The sequence below is a fragment of the Piliocolobus tephrosceles genome, chromosome 9, assembly GCF_002776525.5.
Source record: "Piliocolobus tephrosceles isolate RC106 chromosome 9, ASM277652v3, whole genome shotgun sequence".
Lineage (NCBI taxonomy): Eukaryota > Metazoa > Chordata > Mammalia > Primates > Cercopithecidae > Piliocolobus > Piliocolobus tephrosceles.
In genome coordinates this window covers 119914388-119934162 of record NC_045442.1, presented here as the reverse complement: position 1 = coordinate 119934162, position 19775 = coordinate 119914388, and the positions used below count along the sequence as shown (strand labels likewise).

Genomic DNA, 19775 nt, shown 5'->3' with positions numbered 1-19775 from the left:
CTCCCTGTGATTTTCTCACCATCATTTGGTAAAATCCTACGCATCCTCTCAAGACCTAGGTCAAATGTCCAATGCCTGGAACCTTTCCCAGTTCTCTCCATGTTCCAAGCATGTTCCAAGGAACAAAACCAACTGTTCCCTTAGCATTCCATGGCATGGATTCAAGACCCAGACGACCTGGGTTCAAATCTGGGTTCTGTCCCATGCTGTTTCATTTGGGGGCAAACTACTTAATCCTTCTGCACCTTAACTGTCTCATCTATAAAATGAGAATTATTTTGATCATTGTTACAGCACCTAACATCTGTGTTCTAGTTGGCCTAAATGCCCAAACTGTATTATCAATGTATGAACTCCTGTCTATTTTATCACCTAATACAGTGGTTGTTATATAAGAAAAGTTAAACATTTAAAAATTAAACAGAATTTACATAAGAAAAAAAAAACTGAACACTATGAAGGAATTAATAACATTCTGTGGTCTCAAGGTGGAGGGGTGGGAAGTAGAATGAATATGAACAGACAGATTGAAGCCAGAATGCTATTTCTGATAGCAATGTGATCGCTGAAATACAGAAGTAACCAGAAGTTAATAATATCCCGTATGTGGCAGAACGGTAGAAATGGAATTATTCCATCATGTGGGTAACACTTTTCAAAGTGTTGCCAAAAGGCAGAGCTGCTGATGTTAACAGCCTATGTGAAACTGATATTAAATAATTCTGTTGGCGTCATACACAAACATCTTACTTCTCTCAATTTGTATTTTGAAATATTTCAAACCTACAGAAAAGTTGAGAGAATAGCATGTCACATACTTATAAATGCTTCATGAGATTCACAGATTATTAACCTTTTGCTAGATTTCATTTATACTGTTCGGGTTTTTAGGGGTAACTGCTCATTAGAAAATCACAACATGAATAGTTCATCCCTAAATATTTCAAGTACGTATTGCCTAAGAACGAAAACACATTATCCTACATGACTCCAGTACCATTATACCCAAGAAATTTAAAACTGATTATTACCTCATAAAGAGCCCATACACCAAATTCCCCACTTGTCCCAAGACTGTCCTTTACAGTAAGCTGTTTTTTTCTGTGGTGTGGGCAACTCGGAATCCAATCATGCATTCTGCATTGCCTTTGCTGCCATGTCCCCAAAGTGCCCTGGCCTTTGTCTTCGATGACACTGACGTTTTGAAGAGTCCAGGCCACACTATCTGGCGTGGTGTGATTGGCTCCTCTGGATTTTAGCAGGATTATCACCCAATTATGTTGTCTTTCCCACCACATCATATCAGATGCACATGATGCCAAGCTGTACCACTTTCAATGATGATGCTACAGTTTCATCATTCAGTAAAGGTATTTGCCCGATTTTTCCATTAATAGAGAAATTCCCTTTTGTAGCTAACAAATAATCCATGTGATATACTTTGAGACAGGGTGCATGTCGTGTTCCTTAACAACTCTACCCAATGGTCTCATCATCCATTGATGATCCCTACCTGAATCGATTATGACTGTGATGGTGGTAAAATGGTGTTTGGGTTTTTTTCTATCACTCCTTCTATATTATTAAATGACATTATTAACTTTGGACATTAAAAAGTTTCTTTTCTAGCTTCTCCCCTTTCAATATCACTACAGTCTAAAGAATTATTTGATTTCATGTATTATAATCCATTATCATTATTATTCTTTTTCAACCTCAAACTGTCCCCTGGGAGGTGGGTTAGACTGCTTCCCGCCTGAGTGGTAATTTCTCCCCTTCAAATTTGTCCTTTTGATATGCCCTATCTGTCTTTTACCATTTCTTAGTGTTCTGGTACAAAATGATTTTTGGCCCACCTTATACTCTCCCTATCCCAACCTGGAATCGGCCATCAGTTCAAGAATCTGGGATTCCCTTTAGTGGAGAGGATGTTCAAAACTAAATTTTGCGCACTGGATGTGCTTCTCACCAATGAAATTTTTAAAACTGTATAGAAGATCCTGACATAAGAAAGTTCTACTTCTCTCAGAATGTCAGAGCTAACACGCAGCCAAGGAAAATAATGCAAAGGCCATCATCTCCACCTCTACTCCCTCTGCTATCTCTCCATTACCTCTCCTGGCTAAGAACATGCTACACTGCTGTATACTTTTCTTCCCATGAGCTGTTTCCAGGGAAGAGCTAAACTTCTGTTTAAAGTTTATGATATCATACCCTATTGTCTTAAGTTGATGTTGCCTCTAAGTCAGAACTGGCCTCTCCTACTGGGGCAAGGAGGGTGGAAGGATTAAAACTGGGACCAATATCTTCTTTGTTACCTCTCAACCTCCAGTGATCTGAGACTACATTTTCAACCCTGTACAGGACCAGCTGAACAGTAAGTACTCAATAATCGTTTGTTGAATCATCTACATAGCTTTTATCTGGTCCCAGGCCCTTCCCACTATTAACATGGCTAATAATTCACATAGTAAAGGCTAGGCACATACACAATTCATGGATGGATATTACATAGCCTTCTCTGTAGAATAAGAAATCTTGGGATTTGCTCAGATTCAAGTCTTCAGATGCTTTAATGGCTCTATTTGAACATTAGTGTGTATTGCGAAAAATAAGAACTATATGATCTCTACCCCACTTCCCTCTTGGAGGTCGTGGGAACCTCTAATTTATAGCCCCTCACAGGTGACAACCTGAGGCTTTCAACTGGCTTCGGATGTGACAGGCAATCTTATGGAAGTGAGCTCTTAACCTGTGAGGTCTGCACCTACTCTGGTTAGTGGCAGAATTGAGTTAAATTGTAGAAAATACATTTATGTACACTTGGGGAAAAACCAACACATATCTTGGTAACCAGAAGTATTCTGTGCTGTGTCAAGTATGAGAGTAGGAAAAACAGTTTGGTTTTTCCCTATCTTACAGTTTGTTTTTCGTTTCAGTTAGGACTTGTGAGTGAGGACAAAGTTGATGGGAGTCAGGCATGCCTAGACCTCACCAGTAGAGGTCAGAAGAAGACAGGAAGCACAAAAAGAAATGTGTCTGTTTTTACAGAACACCCTGACATTGGAAAGTCTGTCAGTCACGTATCTTGAATAAGATTTCATACTACATTATATTAAGATTTTTTTAAGATATAAATAGGTTCCAATATTCTATACACAATGCAAAAGATTGCACTACATGAAGGGATAGCTGAATCTATGAAAATACATAGTTTTACGTATCTGTTCCTCCTTATTAAAATCATCAATAAGCTCAATGAAACAATATAATCCATTATTAATACTGTTCTCTACAGAGTAAATATAATGTTTGTTTATGTGCTTAAGTGCCTGTTCGGGGGAAACCAAAGCACTTAGTAAACACCAATACTAATCCTCTTAGGAAGGACTGTATACTATTCTTCCTATTTTAAACAGAGAACTGCCTTATGTAAAATAACACATTGGCAAAGCTGGAAGGAAAGCTGTGATTACCCGACTATGTACTAGTGTACAAGTCTTCCCCAATGGAAATAAGAGCATGCTTCAAGAGCATACACTTGAATGCAGCAAGACTATCATTTCTAGATTTTATTCCATTTTTAAAATGTAAACTTTTTTTTAATTCATTTCCTGGAAATAGAAGAACTTGGCTACTAGGACTAGGCAGTCACCATAGAACACAAGAACTTAACTCAAACCTGAAGAACTTGGGGGAAATCCTGATAAACTAAGAGGTTTCCAGTCTTAGACTGTTTTGCATGTGGCTAAGTTCTCATTCCACTTTAAAGAAACCGAAATTGTAAAAGGCAGTATGTCATATTAGTGCAGTTTCCGTACAAAAGGCCTTAGGGAAACCCAATCAACAGCCTCTGAATCCTGTCCCCACCCCCAAATAAAAGATTGATAAGTAAATATAAAGTTATATCTTATTTTAAAATAAATTACTAAGGTATGCATAGATCATTTTTTAGTGATTCCTCATTAAATTAAACTTTTTGGAGAAAACAATCAATTAATTATAAGCCTAACTGCATTAAGAGGTCATTTACTGTATAGGCACGTCTCTTAAAAAACTAATAAAAAATTTTGAAAAACAATATTCCTCAAGCTTGCATCCTTCTGTGTCTGGTATTTCTTCTTTTCTTTACCGCCCCATTTATTGAATCATTTAAATCACTGATCTGAAGACTTTCAAACTTTCTGGACCAGGAAATCACAAAAGGGGGAGGGGAGTGTTGGAGAGAGAAGTCAATACTGGATTGCCAGATTTTTATTTTGTCAAATGTGGATATCTTTTGTTAAAGATATCTTCCAACTCTTCCTGATTTCTCAAATAAAAGACACTGTAACACTTGAAGGGACAATCTCTGGCAGTCTTTATGTCAATATATTTAGTTTTATAAAGAATTCATTACATTAATTCAGTCCAAAAGAGAGATCATAGTCAGAGGGTGGGAACAAATCCTTATGTTCCTATTCAAGGTGGACTGCCACAAAGTTCACAGGGGCAGCATTACTAAGTTCTCACCCTTAGTCATTACTTCCTTCTCAGTCATTCCTCAGCAACAAAGAATCTGCCTTTCCCCTCCACCTGCACTACCACTGCACTTCACATATACTATGGCCCCACCAAGCCACCAGTCATCTCCTACCTGTTGTCATACTGGATCTTCCTGTAGTCACTGGATGTGAGCTTCTCCAAGGCAGAAACTATGTCTTATTTAATCCTAGCATTCGATGCAGAACTAGGCCAGTGCTTGATACACAGTTGCTATTCAATAATGTAGATATTAAAAGAAAGATATTCATTTGCTGACACCTCTAGGTTATGATACTGAGAGAGAACCAAGCAGTCACAAAAGAATTCAACTGCAGGTCTGCCTATAGGGTTCCCTATATACGTAAAATGGCAATTTCATCTACATCTTAAGGTTTTGCTACAGTTTTGATTTTCAGAAAAGTTTGATATCAGGAAGATTTTCTAAAATATTTTTCAAATTCCAATTCCAATTTCACCTTCACTATCTGAAATTCAGCCCCTTGTCCTAATCAAACATATATGGACTGATAAAAATCCCAGTCAATACCCCCACTTTCATTCTACAGTTCATTTTTTGGTACAGAAAAAGTGGGGAGGAGAAGGGAGATTTCAAGCAACCTTAAAACATTCCGTCACTACTTCAAAGGCATGCCTGGGTGTGGAACCAGTTCCTTGCTATGTATAACAAGGAAAGATTTTAAAATGTTGACAAGTTTACTATGTAGCACTTCTCTAAGTACTTAAAATACTAAAATACTGACCCACAGAAAATGATTTTGGTTCTTGTAAGAAATTTACTAAAATCTCATGGAACAGTCATGTTTCAAAGAGCTGCTGGTCTAGAATGGTGCTTTATTTGCCACAGGGTACATGAGAATCACTTGTGAAGCCTTTAAAAATTACCTACCGAGAGGCTCCTCCCCAGAGAGGCTGATTTCATAGACTGAGGGGGGACCTGGCCAGTTGTGCTCTCAAAGCCTCTCTGTTCTGAAGCATACCTAGATTGGGACCTGCCAGTCTAGAATGAAGTCTTTCAAGCACCTATCAGAATCTCCGAAAATCTCCTAAAATTATTTCACCATTATTACTATCTTACAGTGACATAATGAGGTCCAAAATCTAACAATGACTGTACCATTTCCATATAATATGGCACTTAAAATCACAAACGTGGTCAATTCTATTCGTCTAACAAAGGCAATTCACCAGTAACTGTAAATAAATCAAGAGCGGGACTTACCCGTTCCACAGCTGCATTATGATCTGGGAGCGCCTCCTCACTGCAGAGGAAAAACAGTATTATATGAAATTGTTGAAATCAAAACAAACTTTTAAAAGCTCATACACTTATAGGTATATAAGATATACAATACTTATTTGTCATCACAAGAGGTACATAAGTTTCCATTCGCTGAATTCAATATGAAACAATAGCTACTCTAGAACCACAGGGCACCCCCATCTTCAAAATCCAGCCCTGAACTGTCAAATACAGTAGCCACAAGACACATTTATTAATAAAAGAAAAAACTAACATTAAAATTTAATTTACTTTAACACTGAGTTAGTCTCACTAGGCACAGTTCAAGTGCATGAATGTCACGTAGCTAAAAGCTACCATATTGAACGGTACAGATATAGAACATTTCCATCACTGAAGAAAGGTCCACTGGACAGCAATGCTCCAGACTAGGAGCGAGCAAACTTCTTCTAGCAGGATAAATATTTAAACAGTAAGTATTTGAGGCTTTCTGGGCCATACCATCTGTTTCACAACTATTCAGCTCTGATGTCACAGTACAAAAGCAACCACAGACACTACGTAAATCAAGTGTGGCTCTGTTGCCACAAAACTTTTACAAAAATAGGTGGTGAGCTGGATCTGGTGCACAGGCCACAGCTTGCCACCCTCTGCTTTAGACCACCACCTCCACTCTTGGTTCAAACTACGGTCTATAATCAATGATTGTTTAAAAAAATAGCATAAGGAACAAACTGCCTCCAATAGACTTGTGAATTTAAAGAGAAAACTTTATTCAGTACAATAAAGAATGCTTGGCTAGGTGTGATGGCTCACACCTGTAATCCCAACACTTTGGGAGGCTGAGGCAGGCGGATCACCTGAGGTCAGAAGTTCAAGACCAACCTGCCCAACATGGTGAAACCCCATCCCTGCTAAAAATACAAAAATTAAACAGGCATGGTGGCAGGTACCTGTAATCCTAGCTACCTGGGAGGCTGAGACAGGAGAATCGCTTGAACCCGGAAGGTGGAGGTTGCAGTGAGCTGAGACCGCGCACACTGCACTCCAGCCTGGGCAAGAAGAGCAAAATTCGATCTCCAAAAAAAAGGAAGAAGAATGCTTCACTGTCAAAATTTCAAGAGATTATTTTTTAAATATACACTAAAAGATCAAATTCATTTCTGATATATTTGTGATATTATCTCTAATATAAAATATTCTGAGATTCTTGTATTAACTGTCAGTAATATAAAAACCACATGCTATTCATAAACAAAGCTATGCACTTTGAGTAGCCTTCTCAGTAGTACTGTTTTGGCAACACTATGTTTATATTCTTGCCTTAGTTTCTCGTGAGATCAAATAATATACTACCTTGAAGAGCATGATAGAGCAGTATTCACCAGTTCGGTATTTTCAAAGGCATTCTTTTTCTACTATGAGGAGTCCTTAGGTGAACAATTACAACTGCCACAAAACTAACAAAAAAGAGTAACAGCCAAAAGAGATCTCAGAGAGTCCAAATCTCTCATTTCACAGATAATAAAACTAATATTTTCACTTAGTCACTCAGCCTAACAGAGAGATGTTTAGCACTAATTCAGTGGGTTCAACTTCAGACAGACAAGATCTTAGACCATGCAGAAGTATATGAAGAAAAGGGATGGAGGCTGAGAAAACAATTCTCAAGAAGAAACAAAACTGATTAAAAATAAAAAAGTCTTCAGACCTCATAGATGGATGACAGAGTAAGTATGTGGTCCAGCTTTCCTATACAGATGTTCTGGCATGATTTCTCCATGTCTAAAACTTTTCGTGGAGAATCCGCTGTGTGCATACCAATCTCCACAGAGCTTTTCCCCCTCAAGTCTCTGTGCCAGCACAGGCTTAACTTTCACACCCTTCTGAGGACGACACTGCTGCTGCTTACCAAGAGCTCCCTGTAATGTCCGGAACACGCACGTTGGCATGCGGGAAGAGCTCAGTAAATGGTGCTGAATGAAGGTATGAACAGGAGGATGAACACATGCCTGCAGGCATGGATGCATCCTTACCGTGCCTCCTAAATATCCTTCAAGTGGAGGAGAAAAAAGAAGGACCACAATCTGGGCGAATGCACAGAATTCCTTTAGGTCAGCAAACTATGGTGCATAGGCCAAATCTGGCCCACTGTGTGTTTTTGTAAAGTTTTAATGGAACGTTGTCACACTCGGCCATGAATGTGTTGTCTCAGGTTGTTTTAATGCTGCAACAGCAGAGCTGAGCAGTTGTGACAAACACTGTATGACCTACAAAGCCAAAGATTCTTCCTATCTGGCTCTTTACAGAAAATGTTTGACAAACCCTGCTTTAGAGAACAAGAGCTTAAGGGCACCTAAAGGCTGCTTTAAGAAAACACCAAGCTGATAGCAAGTACCTATATCTCACAGAAATACAGTAAGGGAAAACCATAAGACAGTCATCCCTGGAAAGAGAGAGACCTTAACTAGATACATTGTTTATCTACTCTTAAACTTTAAAAGTATTACTAATTAGAGTTTATGTGCCTATAACCTCTCAACAGCTAGGTGGAGTATTCATGTTAACTATAAGATGAACTTTCACTGGGAAACATAAAAGTTAACTTGTTAAAATTAATAAGTTGACTATATTGACTAAATTTTATTTTTGTTTTTAAAGTAAATTTTATCTAAGTTTAAATTTAACCCAGCCAAAATTTTTAGGATTGGTAGAAAGAGTTCTCAAGTCTTTGTAATCAAAATTATATATATATATATATATGTATATATATATATTTTTTTAAGATGGAGCCTTGCTCTGTCACCCAGGCTGGAGTGCAATGGTGCGATCTCCGCTCACCACAACCTCCATCTCCTGGGTTCATGTGATTCTCCTGCCTCAGCCTTCCAAGTAGCTGGGATTACAAGCGTGCGCCACCACGCCCGGCTAATTTTTTGTATTTTTAGTAGAGACGGGGTTTCACCATGTTGGCCAGGCTGGTCTCGAACTCCTGATCTCGTGATCTGCCTGCCTTAGCCTCCCAAAGTGCTGGGATTACAGGCGTGAGTCACCGTGCCTCACCAATGATATTCTTTAAAAACAAACACATCTTTATTCTGCATATCATATACAGTCATTTTATACAGTCATAGTAAACTACATTTTTATTTTAGAAATATACACATTTTGATAAGTAGCTGAAAATCTGAAGTTTGGTATTAATTTTATCTTCTTTATTTCTGGTATGACTTCCTTCTAATTCTTCTATTAATAATTTGTGATCTAAATACATTATCTTTCATCATCCAAATACCAAACATTCTTTGTTAAGTAGACTAGCAGTGACTATTTTTTGATTAAAATGTTAGTTCTCCAACTTCTTCCTTAAACAAGCTCTGTTTCTCCATTCTCCAGCTTTACCTCCATCATGGCACACACTGGGGAGAACACCTCACTGCTGAGTACTAAACAAACAGGTTGCTCATCCAGCAGAACTCAGTTGGTTTGGTAACAGCCTTCATATTTATTGTGTAATCTATTCCAAAACCAAGTTGTTCTATATTTGTTAATTACTGTCACTCCACATATAATAACAGGTAATTTAAGCTTCTAAAACTGTAATTAGATATAAACTCAGGCAACAAAGGTTACAAAGTTATTTTTGCCATTTTATTGCATTAACATTGACACTTAAAACCCAACTTCATTGCAGAATGAATCAAAAAGTCCAAAGAACTAAGACAGTAGAAAAAAAAATGCTCTTTTGATCAAGGTGTGACAGGGAATAATATCTAAATGCTTTTACATCAAGTGATTTTATTCAATAGTGCATAAAACTCCAGTCTGTGGTGACAAGCAATAAAAACCACTAGTAACAATATCTGGAGAAAATGTTTTACTTAAACTACTCATTGTACTAAAAATCACTGATTTTGGTGAAATGTATTAAGGCTTGATATTGCCCTAATATCTATTTCTATGCTTCATTATGTTCATTTGCGTAGCCTGTTTTAGGACCACATCATGGAGTAAATAAAATTAGTGTGATAGCATGAGAACGAGTACCAATCTACTTTATTTTTTAAAAAAGGAGTGAGCTTAGCTATCTTAGTACATATCTCAATAGCAGTGTTAATTTCAAACAGTATCCTTCTCTTTGGGTCCTCGTTTTCCCCCTTTAACTTTCTTTCTAGGAATTTCAAAGCACTTGTTCTGTATTTCTCTTATTTAAGATACAAGAAAGCAGCAACAGGCAGCATACTGTAGCAGTTCAGAACGCAAGCTCTGCAGGAAGACTGCCAAGGTCCACACCCTAGAGCTGACGCTCACTGTCAATACAACGTAGGCAAGTTACTTGAACTCTGTGCTTCAGTTTCATCACCTAAAAGGAGGAAGACAAAAACAGTACCTACCCCAAAGAGCTTTTCAGGGGAATAACTGAATTATTCCATGTAAAGAACATAGAACAGTGCTCAGCACATGGTAAGTGTACAATAAATATTAGCACTTTTTCCCCACTAGACCCAAATGGACCTTAGCACAGACAGTGAAAAAACAAATACAAAAGAACTGACTGCAATATTCAGATTGCCAAACACAGACTAGGCTCCTGGGTCAGAACCACTTATTTCACGGTTGTAACAGTTCAAATACGGTTTTATACCCAGAAATGCTTCTCAGTAGACAAGAGTCAGAGAGACCGATGCTTTCACTAGGGAATGTCTTCCCACCCAACTATCACAAGTGTGGACAAATCACTGGATCCACATTTGCAGGCATATTTCATGAAATTTAGCTGGCACCTATATTCATTATTTTACAATTTCATTTTTGTATGCCTTTCAGATTTGTGAATGCAGTTTTTTCTTAAAATTCATTTTAACTTGATGGTATGTTTTCAATTCCCCCAAATTAATGGACTATGTATGTGTGATCACATGGGTGTGTTTAAACGTTAATAATGTACTTGGGCAATTAGAATTTTACATTGGAATCCAGAATGCTAAAAAGCCAAATACAGCATTTGCCAGTTAAAAAAAAAAAAAACTACCTCTTGTTTCTAGGGCCCAGCTCATGTTGTTTTAAGCAATTAAGAAAAGAAAATTGAGGTAATTAATAGATCCTTTTTGGAACGCACAGGTTTCCATATGTATTTTAAACCATACTGGACCATCTTATGATTTAAAAAATAAAAATAAAAAATCTGGTACAGTTGTTCATTCCCACCAAAATCACTTGGGAAGGTCAAAATCAGCTGAGGTGTCTCCTATCTTTTGAATCAAAATCTAGGAAAGACCTGGAAACCTATTTAAACAATTTCTCAGCTGATTCTAATGTGCAGGCAAGTCTGGGACCCACTGGTGTTACTAGTCTTAACGCTTAAATTGTCTTCATACCCCAGATCTGCACACTAACCCACACAAATATGCAATCATTTCTTGTCACATTTGTAGCCAAGTTTGATTTTTTAAAAAAGTAGGGGTGGAGGTTTAATTTAAGAACAGTATTTCCATCACAGTTAAACATTGCTGTTAGTCTAGTGAAGTTCAAAGCCTTCTGATTATAGAGGTGGGAGGCTTGCTTGAGGCCAGGAGTTTGAGAAACAGGGCGAGACCTGTCTCTACAAAAACAAAGTTTTCTGATTATAACTACTCAGAAGAACATTTCAGATAGCTAATGTCATTAGGTATAATAACACTTAATATTTGTCCAGAACTTTATAAAGTATTCTTATATTTTACTTTTTCAAAGCCTCAAGTACACCTGAAGGTACATAAAAAAAGGTATATAAACTAATTCCTGTTTTAAAAATGAAGCACAAAATGGCTACATGACCAGAAAACAGCAAAGCCACAAGAAGAGCACACATTCTCCAGCTCCGGGAACTGTTTCTGTTTGTTGGCTGGTTGGTTTTACTGTCAGAAAAACATAATACAACAAAATAAATTCTAGACTCAAAGAAAAAAAAAAAGGAGAATATAAAGTCAGAGGACTGTACATTACTGTGAACTATACAAAAAATGAATGTTTTTCTTTCAAACTTTAATCATGTAGTATAAAATAAGCAGCCCTGGCTTTTTTTTCCTATTGATAATAAATGAAATTGGAAAAGAGCACAGTTGAATGAAAATTTAGTTAATCCTTAAATTGTATGGAACCAAAGTATAAAGATGACTAGAAGTCTCTAGCCTGTAGGAATCTGATTAAACAATACCAGAACCAGAACAGACAGATTCATATCATGTGCAGGATGTTTTTAAGGATCCAAATTATTTTAACTGCTTTCCTTTATGTGATCTAGGCCTCTCTCAACTCTTTATGCAACATATTCAGGATGAATGGAATTAATTTTGAGAAGCAATATTATGAATACATTTATAACTATAAGGAAGATGAATGGCATTTCTTTACAAGGCTAATTTTTAGGCTGCATAACACTAAAGTTCGAATTGCTATTTATTTTTAAAATGCACTGGTACAGAATGAAATGTTTTATAATTATTTTTAAATACAAATTATCCATTTGCATTTAACTCTTGAATTATTAATATCATCTACTGCATGCTCTTACTAAATTGCAAAAAATATTAAAAATTATATTCTTAAACATAGTTAAATTTTAATCACAGAGTTGTTAAAAAAAAAAAACCAGGAATTTAGTACCAAAAAGCATATTGTAAGACTATTCCTTGTTCAGAGCAATTATATTAAAAATAAAGAAAATCAGTATAATAGGTGACACAGAAACATTATAATCAAAAAAGCAAGCTTTCAATCTATGCAACTTACTGTAAAAAGCCAAATCTATCTGTGACTTTGTAAACAAGGTAATCAGCATCTTCCCAAGGTTCAATCTCTGCACCTTCTCGTCCCTAAAATAAGGCACAAAAATAGGTGTTAATCAGTTTACAAAACTGTATAATTTTTTAAAATAAAAGGATGAAGAAATAAGAGCTATTTTTAACGTGTTATTAAAAATAAGAGTTGGAAGTGAGGCATTACAAGCCTTAACTTTTTTCCCCCCTTTAAACCCAACTATTTTTGACAAGATAAACACTATTTCCTAGTTATGACTCTGGAAGGTGCTGTGTGTCACCAGCAGCTGACGTGGAGCTGAGCCGGGATCAGGCCAGGGTTCCTTGGGGAAGCTGATGAGGAAAGAAGAGCGATGGGGATGAGAAGCCACTCAAGAAGAAACTGCCGAACCTTACGGTTCTAGACCAAACGTCTCAGAAAGAGAATTTTTTTTTTTTTTTTTTGGCCTTTTTATGTAAACTCCTCAGAGAAGCAGGCAGAGAAGCTCTTCGTCTATTTCTTTACTTCACAGCTATGCCAGCCTGAAACTACTCTTGCCAAGGTCAAAAATGACCTTCCAGCTGTCAGATCTGCTGGACGCTCTTCAAGACTCATCTAATGGATCTCTGAAGCGTACTTGTCAGTGTCGCTCACTCCCTCTTCCCAACTCCTGTGACGTCGTACTCTCACAGTCTCCTCGTGCCCCGCCAACTCTTCTAATGGCTTTTTCATGGGTAACTCGTCATTGATGGTGTGCTCAGAGTTCGGTCCACAGCCTGCTGCTCTTCTTAATCTAGGTATCATTTACTCTTAGACTATTAACTAACACTGATCAGTGCAGAAACCCCAAATATAACTATCTATACAAGTCCCTCAAATTTCAGACTCAAACTCCCAACTGTCTTGTGGACACCTCCATCTGTCTGCTTGTGTGTTCTCCTCTTAGTACACTGTGAGCATCCTGTAGGCAAGGCAAGGAGTGCTGCCACTCACTTCTATGAATCCCCAAGGCCTAGCACGATGCCTGGCCTGTGTTAACTGTGTGGGGAAAAAAATGCACACAAGCATTTGAATGAGAGTGACACTGGTTCTAAATGAGTGAAGCAGTTAAATAAGTTAACTAAGTTTTTCATGGACTAAAATAAAACCTCATCACAATGAAGGAAACTGTGTTTGATGTTCCAAAAATGAACTCTGGGAACATAACTGCTGAGCACCACCTGTATGCCTCATGGAAGCAGGGCACAGTGCAGGTGGCTTTCTATGATTTAATCTCCTGTTATCCTCACAAATAATCAAAAGGAACAGATATATAATTACAAGCAAGTGAAACAAATACAAAACATGACATTTATAAATCACTGCTAGGACTCATTATAAACCTCAGGAGGTAAGTTATAAGGAGGTATGTCAATTGTCAATAACTGTGATTTTCTATAATATCAAAAAACAGATTCCATACCAACATAAGGATAAAATGCTAAAGGAAATTCTACATGCTTGTATAAATCTAAGATCCATGGCAAATTTATAATAGATGTAAATTATGAACGCAATGGATATGTAATTCCATACACTTAACTTAGTCAAGTATTTATTGAGTGCCTAGTGTAAATCAGGTAATGTCCTAGGCATTTAGGATACAAAAGTAAATCAAACAAAAGAAATTCCTGCCTAGAATGTAGAGTCTCAGCAGGTGTACAGAGTGCTGGGGTTCAGGGGCATTAAACAGGGAGGTGGGAGGTCAGAGATCTCAGTAAGACAGTAGCATCTGGGTGAAGATCTGAAAGATGTGAGGCAATGAGGCATGAGGATATCTGGGGCACAAGTGTCAGAGGCAGAGGCAACAGCCAGTGCAAAGGCCCTGAGGTAGGAGGAGCAAGCCTGGTGTGCTGGAGGAACAGCAACAGACTGAAGTGGAGAAAAGGTGGAAGAAAGGAGATGAAGTCAGAGAAGAAAGATGACTTCTATGTCCCCATGAAGTAAACAAACTGCTTCTGTAATTTAAGCTCTCCAAAAAGCAAATCCATTTCTATTTATATGGTTTTTCTAATAAAACTCACTCAAAGTGTAAATATGGATACTTACTCTGTCATATTTAGCAACTATTTCAGCTCGCTCCTGGGCAAGTTTGAGTGCTACATCCTGGTCTGAATCTGCAGAGAAGATATCAAATTTAGATGAACTGTTATTGAAAGAATCATAAAGCTAATTAATTAAGAAACTAAGACATAATAAAAATAAAACAAAAAATGAATACTGCCTAAAATGACAAATCAACAAAATCAAATAAAAGGATGAGTTAAGTATTTGTAACTACAACTTTGTAATAGCAATACATGTAATATTCAATAAAAAAGCAAGTTTATTAAGGCATAAACTTAGCACACGATAAATCTTATCCTTCATGAATCAATACTGCATCTAAAATTTCACAGAAATTGATGTTAAGTAGAAACTGAAACTGAAAGCTCTAAGTTTTCAGATGAAGCCCACTTGGGTAGAAGAGACGAACATTCAAAAAGGCTTTTAAAAAGTAAAGGAACTTGGATCTCCACAAAATAAACTAGCACAAGATACAATATTTATTTTACATGAATCAAATATGTCTTTGTTTGGCCTTTTAGTTCTCTTTATCAACAGCCTCAACTGCTATAACAATCTCCTAACCGGTCTCTAGGCCTCTGGTTTTAATCATACATATGTGTGTGTACACACACACAGACACACACACACACCCTTCATCCTTATTAACACTAGGAGACTTTCAAAAACATAAATCTGACAACAAAAGTCTAGATCATAACATGAAATAGTATGAATATATACCATAAGCTTTTTAAAAAGATCAATAACAGACTATATAAAAGGCATCTCTTACCAAAAAAAAAAAAAAAAAGCATTCTAAGAGAAAATTAGGCAAAGGTTATGAGCAAGAAATTCCCAAAAGTAGCAACAGCAGTAACAACTGTAGCAACTATATTGCATTCTTATTAAGTGCCTGGTAGACAGTAAGATGCTGCCAGGCGGCAAATACTGTGCTAAGCACTTTGCCCTGCCTTATCACATGACACTCTAAGGTAGGCATCATTATGAATCCTACACCAATGATAAAAAAGAGGCTTAGAGATTTTAAGCAACTTGTCCGCAGGCATAAAGCTAGTAAACAGCAAAGACAGTTTTCAAATCCAGACAGTCTTGACTCCACAGCCCACAATTTTAATTACTACTTTATAAATATGATTACTAAAGACATGAAAAAGGACTTCCAGTTACAGACGGCAGATAAAACGCATGCTTTTACCTCCATTTCTCCTAAAACCCCACTAAAATGGCAACTATAGGGATTCTTGAAATCCCCTCCTCAAAGCAAATGGTGGTTCCTAAGGAGAGGTGGGGTTAAAACCAAGGGAGCTGAGTAAAGGAAGTCAAATCCCTGAAAGTTGAAGGGACATGCATGAGTGTAGCAGAGCCAGGTGCAGGGTGGAAAACCAAATCCTCATTCTCCAAAGCAGGAAACCAACAGAAATGCCAAAAACAGGAGATGCACAAAGCAGCAATACTGGCATGTTACCTAGTGCGATGGAGGCACACAGGAAAAGAATCAGCCAGGGCAGTGGAGAGTGCTTACTTCTATGGAGCAGGCAGTGAAAAATACAGGAGTCTGCTATTTTCAAAGTAAGTCTTACAGATTGCTGAATCTTTAAGCCAAATATCAGTCTGATAAAAATAAAATCTAAAATGAAATCAAGACATAGAAAAAAAATCAACCTCATTAATAACTAAAGAAATACAAGTTTCAAAATATCACTTTGCACCTATTCAGACTAACCAAAAAATGCACTAATAATACTCAATGTTGACAACAATGTGAGGACATTGCAGTTCCTTATAATGAAGATAAACATATAAATATATAAAATCTTTCTGGAAAGTAATTTGATAAGTATAAAAAAAAATCTGAAAACAGACATATCCTTAAGCCAGCACTACTGCCTCTATATATTTATGCCAATGAGATCATCAAACAAGCACAAGGTTGTTTATAATAGCAAAAATAGCAGAGTGGGAAGTTGTAAATTTGTAAAAGCTTATTTGGAAAAAAAAATGTTTATGTCACTGCTTTTCCCAGTTAAACTACAAAATGTGAATATGCTTTCCTTTGGGGGGATATGTGGAAAACTAAACAGAGTGATACAGTAAAATAAAAATACAGATGAATTATTCAGATTTTCACCGTGAATTAATGCAAACAGAAGTTTGAGATAATCAACTCAATTACATACACATTCACTATCCTACTTTAGACTTACAAGCCTTTGTCAATTCCTTTTTTCCTCTTCCTGTTGCCCAATTTTAAAACATGATACTCACACATCTACCAAAGCATAGGGAAAGCAAATTAACAGAAATTAAAATCAAGCTGGGTGTGGTGGCTCACACCTGTAATCCCATGGCAGGGAGAACACTTGAGGCCAGGAGTTTGAGACCAGCCTGGCCTACATGGCGAAACCTCGTCTCTACTAAAAATACAAAAATTAGCTGGGCATAGTGGTGCCTGCCTGTGGTCCCAGCTAGTTGGGAGGCTGAAGCAGGAGAATCGCCTGAACCCAAGAGGCAGAGGTTGCAATGAGCTGAGATCGTGCCACTGCACTCCAGCCTGGGTGACAGAATGAGACCCTGTCTCAAAAAAAAAAAAATTAAATTCAAATTAAGAGAATCTGACTACTTATGAAACTCCATTTCTATTATCAGAACTGCAAAGCATTAATTTCTTTGGTAATTAGGCCAAATTCAATAGATGAATGCTTTACTGAAATGTCTTTTATACCAGTCTCTTATTCCTGCTACCAGTCCTAGGCATCACAAGTATATTTCCAACATAACAATGAAAAGTTTAAAAGTGTAAAGGCAAGGGCTGGGCTTGGGAGGTGAAGACACAACGTATCCCAAGAAAATGTCATTGTGGCAAACTATAAAATATAAAGCTTTACATAGATCACTGTCAGTCTGTAGAGACTTCCGGAAATACTGGACTTCTTATTGGAATCGGATGAAATTGTATCCTGATTTTTTGGGAGAAGTATGATGTACTTTAAAGTGATCAGAACAGTTAACTCTAAATCAAATAACTAAATTCTCAATCTTTAAACTCCCTTAGAAATTTCTTATCCCTGAGTTTCCCCATGGGGAGAAAATTTTATAATATTAATGTATGTATTCTAAAAGGAGAGCGAATTTAAAGCCAAACGCAGTTTAGAAAATATAGCCAAATCTGTTTCTTTGAGGAAACTAAATGAAAATGTTAATCTTAGCCAATATTCAGTTTAGAGACATTATTTTAAAATCTGCATTGCAAGGCACACAGTAATAAGCAATATCCTTAGGTAGGGTTTGCTATAATTATGGCTTATACTATCTGGTCTGAAGTTTATTAAGAATTACACTAGAATACTTCCTTTGGTTTCATTCTGATTACTTATTTAGAAATTCTGTTGAAAGAGTCAACAGTGTGCCCCAAAACAGTGACTGCAAACGATTATCAACAGCTGTCTTGTGTCTGTGTGCAAATGTGAACAAAGTTCCAGGCACCTATAAACAACGGCAGCTGTGTTGGTTGGTACTTACGTCACATCATTATCAAATAAAATTTAATCAGGACATTATCCCAACAATTCACACCCCATGTTTACGCTCTCCTTGTATGATAAATCCATAAATAAAAGTTTACTTGGAAAAATGTGGTTTGAAATACAATACCACTTGTTGCCAAAATATTACAGTAATTAAAGAGTAATGAGTGTTAAAATAATTGTAGCTGAAGAAAAACTTCCTATTATTAAAAATAAAACCATGTGCAGAAATATGTAGATCAACTACTTTATTTTTTTCTTTTTGAGACGGGGTCTCACTCTGTTACCCAGACTGGAATGCAGTGGTATGATCTCAGCTGACTGCAACCTCCACCTCCCGGGTTCAAGCGATTCTCCTGCCTCAGCCTCTCAAGTAGCTGGGACTACAGGCGTGAGCCACTCACCTAGCTAATTTTTGTATTTTTAGTAGAGATGGGGTTTCACCATGTTGACCAGCCTGGTCTCAAGCTCTTGACCTCAGGTGATCCACCCACCTCAGCCTCCCAAAGTGCTGAGATTACTGGAGTGAGCCACCGCACCCGGCTTAGATTAACTGCTTTAAATATCAGTCCCCTCACTTCACCAGGATGTTTGTTTAAAAAAAAAAAAAAAAAATTACATTATCCAAGCCAAATTAAATCAAATTATTTTTATGATTTTTATATCTAATGTAACAAAGTTTCAAAGTAAAAGAGGCATATTTTAAGCAATAAGGATCAGAAGATACTTGTATACTCAAATGTGCAGGAAATACTCGAGTATACAGGAAAATATCTCAGCACAATTTATGGGAGAAAATAATCACATTTTTTAAGAAGCATTTTAAAAATTCACAACTATACAATTCTAATATGACCTCTTTTTCCATTTAATCTGCCAACAACTTTTAAGAATCCAGTATCCTCCTGAATTATATGCTTTAAAAGCAGGCATTGTATCTTAATGTCACTAAATTAACACCAAGTTGCAATGAAAAAATTCATACAAAGTTACTAAAGTTCATTTCCAATAAAACAAAATTTACAGCAGACCATTTTTCCTAGAGTACATTTTGACAGATGAATGTTAAAAATATAAACAACATCAATTTTTAAAGTACTTTACCCTTTGTGAGATAATCAGTCCGGCCCTGGGAGTTAACAACAGCTTCAGTCCTCATAGAGTAACTTATCTTTTCCAAGATTTCATTATTATTTTATAGTTCTCGAACACACCAAGAGTGCTGCTAGGTGGTACCTCACACATTCTGCAACTAACTAAAACAAACAAAGGCAGAGGCAGCTCTACTTTAAACTATCTGTGAAACAAGCACAAGAAGAAAAAGTTTGAGATGCATTCTGTCTTCTTCTAAGGGAGGAAAAAAATCTTGCTGTGGTTACATAGACTATATATTTTCAAACAAAGCTGATCATTGTTGAGGGTGAAAATACGCCTTTCAGGCTACATCCCAACTATGAGGCACACCAGCCTACACCAGCATTCCATCTGATAACAAACAGCGGCTTGAAACAAGCAGCTTCATAATGTGCCTTCATCTTGTGTCTCAATATTAGCCACTTTCTTATTTCTTACTAAAAATA

General features: G+C 36.9%; 1 protein-coding gene across 1 annotated transcript in view; it reads right to left on the bottom strand.

Moving 5' to 3' along the window:
* Window positions 1-19428, bottom strand: part of USP6NL (USP6 N-terminal like) — an 83471-nt gene extending 64043 nt beyond the window's left edge. The window contains exons 1-4 of the mRNA XM_023223188.2: window positions 19300-19428; window positions 14651-14718; window positions 12557-12639; window positions 5765-5804 (exon numbers count right to left, since the gene is read on the bottom strand). Of these exons, the coding sequence (XP_023078956.2) occupies window positions 5765-5804; window positions 12557-12639; window positions 14651-14718; window positions 19300-19354 (246 nt within the window). The 5' untranslated portion in view covers window positions 19355-19428. The remainder of the gene's footprint in view (window positions 1-5764; window positions 5805-12556; window positions 12640-14650; window positions 14719-19299) is intronic.
* Between the last annotated feature and the right edge of the window lie 347 nt (window positions 19429-19775).